General features: G+C 43.5%; 1 protein-coding gene across 7 annotated transcripts in view; it reads right to left on the bottom strand.

Annotated features, from left to right (window-relative positions):
- The window catches only part of pcdh15a (protocadherin-related 15a), a 107,643-nt gene that overhangs the window by 21,876 nt on the left and 71,674 nt on the right, over window positions 1–14,093 (bottom strand). For all 7 annotated transcript variants that reach the window (XM_037271319.1, XM_037271316.1, XM_037271318.1 and 4 more), the window contains 3 exons: window positions 13,758–13,874; window positions 10,287–10,427; window positions 9,913–10,025 (listed from right to left, as the gene is read on the bottom strand). In XM_037271319.1, coding sequence (XP_037127214.1) covers window positions 9,913–10,025; window positions 10,287–10,427; window positions 13,758–13,874 — 371 coding nt within the window. The remainder of the gene's footprint in view (window positions 1–9,912; window positions 10,026–10,286; window positions 10,428–13,757; window positions 13,875–14,093) is intronic.

Genomic DNA, 14,093 nt, shown 5'->3' with positions numbered 1-14,093 from the left:
CGGGAGATCGTGTCACCGCTTCCTGTCCCTGGACGCCAACCCAAGCGGCAATTACTCAGCGACAAGGCCCGACGGTGCAACGAGCGGGAAATGTTAGTCATTTATATTAGCCAAACAGCACATTATTCACATGCCAATAGCGGCGCAATACATTCTACCCGCACATCAATATCAGTCATTTGCCAGCACGGGGTGATCCAAACTGTCTGCTGTATGATTCTTCTGGGCCTTTCGCATTATTCACTGCCATGTCCTTGCAGGGTGTTTGCCTCTCTGAGTCTGCAGGATGGATAGATTGTTTTCCAACTTTTGTGATGACTTTCTTTTTGTTATGAAAACCAGGTATACACACACATTGCGGCTGTTCCACTTGCCAACTGTCGAAAAGATGATGTTTTGTACTTGGCGGAGCACCGCAGAAAAATCATTTATTTACTTTTTTTTTAACACCTGTGTCTTTTTTCTGTACACTGTATCCCTTTCAGTTGGAAATTGGTTTTCAGGGAAGCCTTGCATAAATGCCCAAGCTGTAAAATAATCAGCCCTGAACGCAAATTCAAGATCACTCATTCATTCAGCGTAATGTGTTGGTTAAATCTGGAAACACGAGACATTGTGAGCCAGCACAAAAGAGTTTTCAGGTGTCTCTGTTATTGTTTGGTCAAAAAATAAAGAAAACATGCAAAACACTTGGGTTGAAATTCTGCCATTTTGCATGTGACTCAAAAAATATCTTTTGTGACCCCCCGCTACTATTTTTGCATAAACACAGAGCAATGACAACAAATTTGTTAACTTTTTGTGGTGTGATTGGATCACATTGTCAGAAATAATCAGAAAACACACTGGTCAATTTCACACTTGACGGTTGGACAGACACTCCGGACGTGCTACTATTAACAATCCAAGAGTCTATTTTCCACATTATGTGGCATCTAAAACTTCTAACGCACCGTTTGAATAACAGAATCGAAATGAGCGGTTGAGATGAGAAGACACAAATCAGTGGCACGACGAGGTGTCAGAGCGGCGAGACGACGTGATGGGCTGGAATCAGCACTCGAGGCACACACGCCGCCGCCATCGGTGTCTATTTATGGCACCTGTAATTTGTGTGTGGTGAGCGACAACAATCATCTCAGCTGTGTTTGATTACACACCTCTGCGGCTAAAAGTCGAGCCCGGCCATTAGCTGAGTCATCAAGAGAAAAAAAAAACCCACTCCTTTTTAAAGCTTTAGTTATATGTTTGTATTCATTGCTTTTGATTGAGCTGATAATGAATGTGATTTGAAGTCGGGAGCCCAATCGATACAAGAAAATATAAAACTTGCTTGTTCTATTTTGTTTTCAGAGTAATTCCGCGTGTGATTTTAAGCCACAGTAGGGAAGAAGTACATTTCTGCTGTTTTTCCCGAGAATTTCTTTCTGACTTTCTGTTGCAACTTACTGATGTCACTGGGACTTAGCTGTTATTTCCTTCAGTAATTACGCCTAAAATGCTTATTATGTTTTAAACTCAAGTCCGAGCATCTTCGGCCAAATTACGCAGAGTGTCGCAGGCGCTCACTCTCCATCTGTCTTTGACAAAGCAGCGTGGCGGCGAGGTGACAATTAAATCGTTTTTGGTGGCTGCTACCTGATTGATCGGCGTTAAAAATAACCGTGTTTGGTAAAGTGCACCGGGGATTCGCTTGAGGAGAGCGCGAGTCTCGCTCAAGTGTCTCGCAGCATTTCTTAGATGCTATACTCTCCTGCGTCATGTTTTTGAAGGCAGTCAAATTGGGTAAAAGTAGGGAGCTTTAACAAAGGCCGAGATTAGATGGGCAGCCGCCGTGCTCGCTTTAGATTGCTTGGCTGGGGGAGCCGATGACCAAACGTGTTCCCAGAATCTCTCTGCGGGAAGCCTTCTCATCATTGCGGCAACACAATATAATCTCCAGTGCGAGGGGTGCTGACCAAATGACACTTTCTTACCCCATTTGCTCTTCTTTGACAGGATATGAGAAGCGTATCGCGAGCCTTGGTGTGCTACCACGGCAAAGCCGTTATCGCGTCCTGACAAAGTCGTTCTAAGCTGCTGAGAAATACCCATAGACGGGTCCAGGTATAGAGATTAAGCTAAAGATGTTACATATGTGACAATGGGGGGGATGAGAAAATCATTTGCTGTTGCAGGACAGAAAGCGAGCTGATGTAGACTCGTATGGAGAGTGGAGTTTTACTGTCATAAAAATAGTGACACAAAAAAAAACTGTGGAATTCATTCTTGCAAGGTTTAAATATTTCCTCAGCAGCAATGCACTGAAGCGCAAAGGAAGAAGAAATCTTTTTTATTATTAATACTCAAGGCCTCAACATTGTATCGACAGAATTAAACTAACTGTGAAAAAAAAATGACAAGAAATTGTTTGGATGAATTTACCACTTTAAAAACAACAAAAGAAGAATACGTAACCCCGAAAACTAATACATTTAGTAAGTCATCATAATAGTGTAATATCGTTATTAAATTAAATCAAATTTTTATTCTGGTGGGGCACTTCCCAATGTGCCCCTTAACCACTAAACATGAGTTACGACTGCAATTCCAAAGGCTGACTCGGCTCTTCAATATAATTATGCTAGAACAAAGTCAGTTTTCATTGCTTTCATTTTCAAATGAGTAAAAATAAAAATAAGCCACACATACACACCCACCCACTTATTATGTACAGGGAGGGGTAAGACGTGTCAACAGGAGGCAGCAGAGAGTCCCGGTGTCAACGCGACATGCCACGAGAAGCGCGGGCGGCACACAGGTGTCAGCCAGCGCGCCCGCCTCAGGCCCGATGGCGGCGTGACGCTTACAAGAAGAGGCAGAGGCGTATAAACTTCGGGGGATGTGGGGGGTGGGGACTGGGGGGCGCGAGGGGGGGGGGGGGGGGGGTAGTGAGCGTTACAGAGTGTCAAGCCTCTCTGCTCCACATCATTGTGCACGTATGGCCTCGCTAATGTGATCCGCCGCGTTGAAGTCATTACGGCAAGAAGCAGGCGATTTGAACGACTGTCGAGCTGCATCGGCGCAAAAGGGTTTGTTGTTATGGCAGCCTGCTACGGTGTCATCGCGTTTATTCGGAGAACGAGGGGAAAAAAAGATTCCGGCTCATTCAATCAAAACTGACAGCAGAAAGTCAAGGAGGAGAAGGTGGGAGGCATGTTTCTATAGCGCCTGCACTCTAGGATGACTACATCTTTGTGATTCCTACAAGAATGTATTTTTTATAGGGAATAACATGAAAATAATTCACGAGAGAGCAATATAGGTTCCTTTGGGAGTTTCATGCATTCTGGGGTCGTGCTGAGAGTGCACGTATCTGAAACCCCGGCAAAAATGTGTTTTTTTAATGAGAATAGCACTGTAATGTTCTTTGTAAAAGCACAGAATGACATATTGGTATTTTTTTTTTTTGCTTCAATTTAACATTGTGCTGCTCCTTGTGAAGTACACATCTTCACCAGCTGGGGGAAGTACAGCACAGCTTTTGAGAGATACAGTAGAAGGAGCCACAGTAATGATAGTCATTCTACGCTGAGGATAAAGAATGTCTGGGTATATTATCCATATACATGTGCTACTCAATAATAAATATTATACATGGAGGACATACATAATACAAAATGTTCCTAGCACAGTTCCATTGCAGCAGAGTGAGACGAAAGCTACAATTTGCATTTGCACGCGATTCATGATGAGGATGCATAATGCCACATCAACAGGAGCGGCGTGAAGCTAACTACGTTACATAAACACTATTATACCAAACAATGAATCCCTATATTACCTTTTGAGTCAGACCTCTATTGCACGGAGGGGTGTTAATGCAATGATCATGTTTTGTATTTGGAGGAACAATAGGACTAGCGGGATGTTTGAAATCGAGTAGTCATGGTGTTTTTCTTCATTTGTATTCCCCCGATAGAGGCTTTTAGCAAAACGACTATGGAAAGCTGTTTGAGCATTTATTCAATGTCAGTTAAAGGTCCGTGTGTGCTGGTACAGTCTGCGTCCTCACAAGTGAGCCAGTTCAGCACATGAGTAGAATGACGAGGGTACACTCGTAGTTTGGTCCAGGAGGCTACTCGGGCATGACACATGCATGCTAATTGGCTCGAGTCTTGTTGTTAGCGTAGCGCGTTTGTTTTCGAGTCAGCTTTGACAGTAGTGGTGGCAAGAAAATCGTTATAGTTAAGACACATCCATGCACTGGATTTTCTTACGCGTGAGTGGCCCTTAAAGTGAATATCAAGGAAAACAAATAAATGGCTTTATAGCTCCCACGCTACCAATATCTACGCCACATGCACCTCAATTAGCACATTGACCTTTTAAAAAAAAAAAAAAAAGAAACTGGTGTAGTGTTGGCGCTAATGAAATATTACACTCAATTATGTAGTAATTTCTCATGGCTGGAGGGCAAACTGTGGGGGCGGGGCACAAAGGGGGGCCAGATGATTGAGACTGTGATTGACAGCTGGAAATAGCCAATCCAAACAAGCAGCACCCATTTATTTATTTTAATTTGATATATTTGTGGAACTCTGTCAGAAGCGGCAAAAATAATTTCGACTTTGTTCTCATCTTGATGACGATTCAGTGCGTGGCTCTTAATTACCATGCACATTAATTTAACTTCATAAAATATATTTAGCATAATGGCAAGAAAAGAGAAGCTGCAAAAGCAGACAAAAAGGAACATAATTAATTTTGGCCATCTATGCCCTTTTTTTGGGCTTGCGAACCCGCCGCCACACATAATTCATTCCGGCCTCCCAAATACATAAGAAGAATGAACATAATTAGAGGAAAATGTAATAATCTTATATATTGATATGTGGGAGTTAGGAGATGAATAATAGAGTAGGTGTGCATAAAATCAATTGGGAATATGATTCTATCACCTTCTCTATCGTATAAATTACTTATTACTATAAAATATTATTAATTGCCTCTTTGGGTTAGTCAAATGAAGATAAATGGCTTTTTTGTGATACCGCCACAAAACTTGGATGACATCTCATCGTGAACTATGGTAGCAAATGGAAATGAGCTTTGCTATGTTGTTATAATCCTAGCTATGCATATTTTAGCACAGAATTTGGAATAATTTATGACTGATTTTATTGTGATGAATATTAGTGCAAAAAAAGGTTGCAATTTTGCTGCGTGTGCACGAAAAGTAAGTCCAAGTAAGATGGCGGCGCGTGCACACGCTGCGGCCACTCTCTGTCCCGAACGGTGTTTTGTTTTGTCGTTTAATGTGGGTTTGTCCGCCAGTTTTGTGTGTTCGTCTCGTCGTACCGGGTTGTGCTTCAAGTGCGGCGGGCTGGTTCTGCTCGACATCGGCGAAAGCGAGTTTTGTGGCGATCTGCACTTTGAAGCGGGGACATTAAAGGCGCTCGGTCTGCGCCGTCCTGGAGCGTCGCCTGCTATTCTTCCCCCGGTTGGGCGTCCGGGCCTGGCTGGCGGCCACCCCAGCTCGCCCGGCCGTGCCTTCCATTCTTCTGGCGGACGTTCGATCGCTGGACGTCAACATGCCTGCTGAGTTCTGCGGACCGGACAGTGCGTGGCTGCTGTGCGTCTGGAGCGGATGGCGCGCTATCGGGCGGACCGGGCCATTGTACGAGGGGGAACATCGCGTGGAGGTGGACTGTGCGTCTACATCCGTGAAGAATGGTGCCGGGACTTTGTTGTGGGATGCCAGCACTGGCGAAGTTTGTGATCTCCGGGCTGTTGGGGTCCTGAACTCTCTCCCCGTTGTTTTACTTGTGTGTTAATCGTGTGCTGTGTCTCGTCACCGTGGGATAGGGGGAACGGTATTTCGGTTTCTTTGTGTGTCCTAGCATGAAGGAATTGACAATAAAGCTGACTCTGACTGACTCTGACTCTGAAAAGCAACATACGTCAGCTTTTTAAAGGGGGCATAATCTGGAAAATGGACTTTTTAAATGATTGGATTAGATATGAATCGTTGGAGTTCTGGAACATGTAAATCTTTGGACAGCATATAAGAGAAGCAGAGGGGAAATGAAGGGAGAAATTTGATCAAAATCTAAAAACTGAAAATACATCCCACAAAGAAATCATAATGAGTATTCTGTCATTCTCTATGGAAAAGTAATCAAAGTATCTGCAGGTTTGAGAGAGAAAAATTGATGGCTTTTCTAAACCGTTTTTTAAGACCATATCGATCATATTTAACTGCCCTCAATCACTAAATGCAGCCAGTAGGCTATAAAACAAGTTTCAATTAGTCCGCAATCATCGTAAAAATGTTTTCAAAGTTTTTTCAAAAGTAGTTTATAGGGTCTGGCAGTTTTAAGACTCTTGAACAACGGACCAACAAGTCTGGTTATTTAGCTGAGGAAAGTAAAGCGTTCAATGAGAACATTTTGGATAAATAGCTTTGTATTGCATGACTTGCATCACTGCACATCATCCAGTTTGTTAAAATATTTTATTCATATATTACGCAACAACCAGCTTGTGATAAATCTCCTTGTAACTTAAGTTTTTCTAGTTAGCAACAAGCTAATGTTAGTTGTGCTAACGTTATTTCATGAGCTCATTGTTTTGTTGTAACCGCTGTCTAAAACACAAAGACACATTTATTGTAGACCTGTTGCTGTGCCCGTACAAATAAGAAACAAAGCCTTAGCACAGATCTTGAGAAAAGGGCTAATCAAGCGCTAATCATTAGCGATTGGATTTTTGTTACGAAAACTAAAATGGCTGCCAAAAACAACAGTGCTGTGCAGCCCTGTTTGCCCGCACATGACATGACATTGATATCATCATCGTTATGAACTACTGGGTCAGCCTGGCAAAGTGGAGGAGCGGCCCGGACAGCGATGCAGTGTGACATCGCACAAACAGAGCGGCCGACTAAATCATTTGCCACCTGGAGGCCTCACCCGCAGGGAAAGATTATTCTCTCTATAACAAGCTGAATCCTGCCGGAGGTGTCGCTGACATAAATCGGGCACTCTTCTGGCAACAAAGCTCACAAATGCATTTTTATTCAAATACTTTTTTTTTTTAAAGGCATGCTTTTTTTTTTTTCTATGTTGCTTTACTTTATCGTCCAAAAAAGTGTTAGGTTTGATTTTTGATCTGCACCTTCTTGAGGATTTGTTTCACATGCACATTTGAGAGGCTGAGATCAGAGGATTTGGACTTTTGGAAATAATAAGAAGTGGTGCGGCATGTCTTTTCCATTTTGTGTGCAATGAGCTTGCCGGCAAGAATTATGTTTTACTGGTCACTTAATTATCTGCTACTTATGCTTTACTGTCATTCTGTTTTGATTCAACAAGAGTTTGACAGTTTTATTTTGTAATTTGGCCACCAAGAGAAGATGCCAGAAAATTGTTTGATTCCTGAGAAATGGCCATCCTCAATTCTGAAATGTTTTCATATAGTGTCAAAGTGAAGAAATTAAATAAGGCTGCTTTTAAAGTTAAATGGCTACTTGCCCATGTAGTGTGAAATTAAACAGCCAAGTAAATCTTGTCTCATCTTCCTGTTTCTCTAAACGTGTCTTTCAACAATCACTTGTGCACTTGCACCCCACAAAATATAACTTAGGTCAAATTTAATGGTCCCTTTTAAGCCATGTGGTTAAAGTCGCTTTGCGAAGGCCTCGTTCATTTGTAGTTTGGACGCAAAATGGTTACTCACAGTTTCCACAAGTTTCAAACAACACGGAAAAAGTGATGTGACATTCACTAAGTTGGCAGCAGACTGTCAGTGCTTTTAGCTCCCACCTTGGGCGTCATGGGAACAAAAGCCATACTTCGCCACTTAGACAAGATGGACGGAACAAGACTAATTTAAAGCAGAGTGTCACAAGTGGGTGTTAAGTCTTCTATATCCTTTTTATATTTCGACGATGGAATGTCAGAGGCCATTTATGATGACAACCTTTGAGGTTTTTTTTCCAATTGTCAACAGAAAGCTGCGTAATATGATTTTTTTTGAAGCATTCTATCTTACATAATACTAGGCTACTATACAGTAATTGTGGGAAAAAAAACATGTAGACTATATCAAACATGGAAGCAAAAAGGAAAGAACATTAAAGATAATATAGATATATATTTAGATAGACATGGACAAGTACGTTGATATATAAATATATCATAATTTATCCTTGCCTGGATTTGCACGGCGGCCATTTTTTTATTTGTACATGTGCATGTAAACAAATCGGTGCCATCTATCCTTCAACAAGCCGCTTTACCTTTGTCTTCTAAAAATCATGACACGATTAGGAATAACCAGCCACTTGATCGTTCCTTTATGAGCTGCTTCCGTAAACAGCTCACGTTGCTATGATCTGAAAAGCGCCGCAACAAACGGCATTGGGCGCCATATTTTGTAGCCAACAACGACTGGGAGGCTCTCATTTCCCTCTGACAGATGGACGGGAGCGACCGTAAAGCCAGGGCAGAAATCATTAAGCCGGCCAAAACCCAGCAGAGCCGTTTTGATTGCGTGGCCCCGAGCTGCAGGCGTAACTTACCTGATTGCTCATAGAACTTACTGACAGACGTGAGCTTCTCTGGACATTTACACAGCGATTTGTGGTCGCGGCTGCTTCTCTTTGGGCAGAAATCGCTCGGGTGAGGGATGAGCCGGCTCTCCGTTCAAAAGAGCGAGCAGATTGGACACCCTCAGCAGGAGAGACGGCGCTCGGCCGGGAGAAGTTCCTGCAACCTGGCCAATGCTTTTCATGGCTCATCATTTGCAGCCGGAGCCAGCTGCCGACGCCGCTCGCCATTGTTTAAGCCCGCGGCGAACCACCCCGGGGACTCGCTAGCTACTGGACTCGACCATTGAACTCATTCTCTGCCAGCACAGTTAATATGAAAATATGACGTTTATAGCCGTCAATGGTACTGAATGTGTTCAAACGAAAAAATATTGTCGAACTTGTCGCGTGCACTTCATGTCATTCAATGTGTACCGAATGTAGCGACTGTTAACCGTACAGCAAAATCCACCAAAGACAGCCAGACGGGCATATTTGTGCACAACTCCGTCATGGCGCCGACAGCCGTGTCACGTCTCTGCCTGCCTTGACGAGGCTTAATAACACGTCAAATTCAGTTACGCCGGCTCGTCTGCCTGCGCTGATTGACAGGCCAGCCTGTAAATCAATCCACTTAAAACAGCGCTCCCATTAAACCCCACCGGAGCCAACTTTGCCATCAGCCCTGCGGTGCCTCGGCCGATTGGGAATTCACCTCCGACAGGTGCCGACTGCAAGTATGCAACGCAGTAGATTACAAGCCGTCAAAACCGGCGCTGGCACATAACGAGCGTGTTCTTCAAAGCCGCTTCAGATGGAGTGTTAATAATCCATGCGTGGGTTTAATTATAAATCAGTGCGCGGCGGACTCCTCCCGAGTCACTGCAACATCAGCCTTTTGTCGGACCGCGCTTGGACGTGCGAGACTTTCGGAGAAATATAGATGAGTTTGGCCCTTTCTGACAGTTTAATTGTGTCGGCGCTTAAGCTAGCCAAAAAAAGCCTCTTAATAACAATACGGATAGATAAAATGTGAAAGACCTCACACGGGGAATAAAATTGTCATGGCTGTTTTTACTGCTCTTGGAGAAAGTGGCGATTAGCAATCTCCAATCTTGTTTGTGTCAAACGATATTTTAACCGTCCAACATTGGAATAAATTATCGATGGAGGAAATGCTCAAATCTGGCTCGATTGTCCCCTATTTACACTGGAAACCAATTAACGTGGCAAAACGAGAGCGTGACAATGACACTGGAGCAGAATGTAGGCCCGAAGCGTTAATTATTCCCGGCGAGAAACACTCAACAGAGCGGGCGGACACACGTTTGAACGCTCACCTGTACTCCTCCTGGGTAAAGATGGGAATGCGGGAAGGCTGAAGGACGGTGATCTCCACCAAGGTGCCGTTGGTCTTCACGGGCTCGCCGTCGTCAAAGGCGATGACAAACAACTGCACGGCAGACACAAACGACACCTTGTTTACAACAGGCCCCATCGCTGGTTTTACGATACAGAGAGGGGGGGGCGGTTTCGTGTCCGAGACATTCTCATTAGAACCAAATGTCATGTTTTGAAAAATTTCAAACAACACATAAACAAGACGGGTCATCTTGGGATGATGGCTTTAGATTACAAGCTGCGAGTGTAAACGCCACAGAGAAATGATGTCATCCAATAAACAGATATCACGATCGGTACATTTTCGCTTCACCTTAAAAGTCAGGCTGGGCTCCTCATTGAGGTTGACCTTGGTGACGATCCTTCCGGTGACTTTTTCCACATCAAAGATGCTCCCGCTGTACGGCGACTTGTCCTGGTCCACTCTGTAGCGCACAAAACTAGCCGGTGTGCCCTAAAAAGCACAAAAAAGAAACAATTGTAGTTGGTGGAACACAAAGCGCTCCAAAATTGGCTACTCAGTCCAAAATGATTTTGGATTATTGGATTTTTTCAAATTAAAATACAAAATAATATTCTTGGGGGAAAAAAGCACCTCAGCACCCAAACGATGAATTTTGCAATTGTCCTCGATTACACTGCCTTGCATAAATCATATGTTATTTATTTATTTATTCAAAGTTCTTGACATCAATTTTATTAAAAAATGAGGAAGAGTTCTTTATTAAACTCAGCCCCGCAGTCTCCGGAATAAATCACTCTCATTAATAATTAGTAAGCGCCGCACTAACGGTGACACTTGGATTAAGATTAAATGTGCTTCCTGATTGCTGATCATTTTTATAGTTTTTCTTACCTCGATTTCTTACCCAAGGACAGAAGTGATCTTTTAATCATCTTTATTTTTCCCAATCTGATCTGTTGCCAAGGGGACTGGCCAGCTCGGAGGAGACAGTGACGAGAGATAAAACCGCAAGCGTGAACATGTCCCCGAGCGGACTCTTTCTCACCATCGGGGTTAAAAAACCTTCTTGGGGAATTCTCAGGGGGGGATTTGCGGCACAATGAAAAGGTTTTCACAGTGGATAGACAATAAAACTCAAAAATAACGTTCGCACCGTATTGTATTGCAAACAAAATGGCCGCCGCTTGGCTCTGTAAACATTATCTACCAGTAACCTCACTAGCTACTCAAGCTAAAACTACTTTTTGTTTTTATTTTATGAGCCAAATAATGAGATGTTTACAAAGATCCATCCGTCATTTTTACAGAGGTTGTAGATGTGTCAATGTAGCAGCCGTCAATAACATCAAATGAGTCCAGATGTCTCTTGGATTAAAAAAATAAATGAAAATATATCACTCGGCAGATTGGTGGCTCACTGACAGCCCTTATCAATCACTCAAAAAGCCCTCCCGTCTCGCTTTCCTGTCGGGATAATCATTGCTTATTTACACCTGATTTGATGCAAGATTCCGACGTGTCAACGAGCGTGATGAATCGAAATATATTTCTCAAGCACGTCACGCTTTACATGCAGGACAGAAAAACAACAACACACAATTAAATGCAATATGTAGCTGCTCAGAAACTTAAAAAGAAATCCATACTAAAATAAAATACTAAAAAGTATTTTTTTTTCTTTTTTTAAGAGCACACATTATAATGTGTTGCTTTTTTTTTTTTTTTTTAAATGATCCACAACGCCAGAACGAACATATTACGTCGTCGCTGAAATGAAAGTCATGACCGCTCAGTACTTCATAAAAACATCCGAGATGGTTCCACATCTGCAGTAATTGAGAGAGTAAAATTCAAAGTGAAGTGCAAAATAATCAAAGTGACTTATCAGTCCAGCGCGTTTCATCGAATTAAACATTTTAAAAACACCACCACCAAAAAAATGTCGGGCTCTCCAACAAAACCACAAAGGCTACATTTTTCCGTCCTACCGCCATGTTGTTTAATTTTTGTTTTTCATTCATAAATAACAGCCCTTTTCAAACCCGGCCATGAGAAATAATGCATTCGGGAGCGTTTGTCTGCATGGTAATCTCATTCGGCGTGATGGAGCACTGGATGAAAAAACAGTTCACTTTTAGACATCATGAGCGTCAATCCTTCCAAGGTTTAAGATGCATAGATATTTATCTCGCCGCAGAGCTAACGGGGATGGTCTGAGCTGTTAGGAACTTTTGACAAAGACGTACAACACCGTCTGGGCCTGTGATACATGCGTTGCGTTAGGCCTTTGACGGACACTCTGTCAATAAAATTCTTTGAGCCTCGGGTCAATAAGAAAGCGAGTAAGTCCAGAGCTGTTAGGAAATCGAATTGGCGTGTCAGTCAAAAGCCCCGCCGTGCGTCACGCCATTCGCGGACGCCGACCGTATGCTCGAGGGAGGTCGTGTTTTCATATCGCAGAAGGTTTTGAAACGTTTTTTGGAACGGTGGTATGCCTCGGGGCAGAGGCAAGTGGATTCAAATTGAAGGTAAAGTTTATGTAGGCAGGCCCAAAATCTGCTCCGGGGTGAGAAATATCTATTGGACCGAGTATATCATCGCGCTATTTAGATACAAGCTACTAAAAAGAGGTCAGTTTTCCATTTTGGTTGAGTTGAGTGTGACCTTAATGGGGGCAAGGGCTGTGAAAAATGAACGCAGGAGCAGCAAGCTATCATCAGTGGGCTGCCGTCGCTCGTCAGTCAGTGTGACCTTTGACCGCCGGCTGAATTGTTCTGAGGAGTTGCGAGAGACACCGTCAAAGAAAATAGATGACAGGATGGAACATCAAGTCTCAACAGATTGGAAAAAAAACAAAACAATCCAAGTTGCTACAGTGGTTGAGTGAGTCATCGTGATAATGAGAACCACTCGACCACCCTCGGCTGGAACCGCCCTGGAGTCAAAGTGCAACGCCAACTCCACGAGAACCCATGAGCTTCAGGAGCCGCTGATAATAAAAAGAAGTGGAAGCCAAGGCTCCCCAGAATGATGGAAGCAGCGAGGTCAGTGTTTTGAACCTTACACTGAAAAAGTGTTTAAGAAAAGATGTGGGGGGGGGGGGGCACCTTCTGCTTCTCATGGAAACAACTCGAGTATGAAGGAAGTGTCAAAAAAAAACATTAGTCGGAATGACGGACGAAGAACGGACACACAATCCAATGTTTTGTTAGCGCCGTGCAGACATCTTGGCTACATTTTATAATGTCGTAACTAATGCGTTCCAGAAGTAAATAGACCAAGGTCATTATCGCTCCACTCCCGAGAGATACTCCACAGATATGTGTGAGGGAAAAAAACAATTAATAAAGAACATGTATATTTTCTCAAGTACGTCAGTGTCAAAGGCTAAAGGCTGGTGATTCATGTGAGTCAGAGCGTCGGTGTCGATGCGAGCCGGTGAAGCGCGTAACGTGTGCGGAGCGGGGGGCTGGGGGGGGCAGAAATGAAAGCGTGCGGGAACTTTCAAGTGCGTGGCGTGAAACCGGCGAACAAATGAAAACGTGTGATGTTCAAAGAAGCGACGTGCGGTGAGGAAGCGAGACCTCGCCGAGCCTTTCTTTCATACGCCTTCATTAAAAAGCACACGCAGGTTGCCGGCTTTGTTGCGCTTCGTATCGACGACGCACTTGAATTAAAAATAGAGTTGTATCAAAATATCTGTCTGTGAATACATACAATGTGTGTTGAAAAACTGGAATTGTACTCCTTGGTGAAAACTGAAGCCACCCAATTCGGGTCGGGTGCACCCTTGGCGGTTTACCAAAATGACGTACTCACCGGTGGATCCTGGTCCTCGGCGAACACGGTGGTGATGACCGTCCCCTTCTCGGCGTTGGGCGCCACCATGCCTGTGTACAACGGCTGGCTGAAGACGGGGGAGAAGTCGTTCATATCCTACAAACAAAGCCAAACGTTGTGAATGGAGATCACAAATGGAAAATCAGAACAGTAACGCTTCTAGATAGTGGTTTGGAGCTAATGTTGCTAACGTCCATTAGCCCTTGGCTCATTTGTTGTTTATGACTGTACAACTTTGGATTGTACAGTCTGTAAATGTATCAATGGTGAGTTTAGATGACTAAATATCGTGCTGTGGGGGAAAAAAAAAATTCC

Source organism: Syngnathus acus, chromosome 15 (assembly GCF_901709675.1).
Source record: "Syngnathus acus chromosome 15, fSynAcu1.2, whole genome shotgun sequence".
Taxonomy (NCBI): domain Eukaryota; kingdom Metazoa; phylum Chordata; class Actinopteri; order Syngnathiformes; family Syngnathidae; genus Syngnathus; species Syngnathus acus.
Note: the sequence above shows the minus strand (reverse complement) of the source record. Positions and strands in the feature narration are given on the sequence as shown.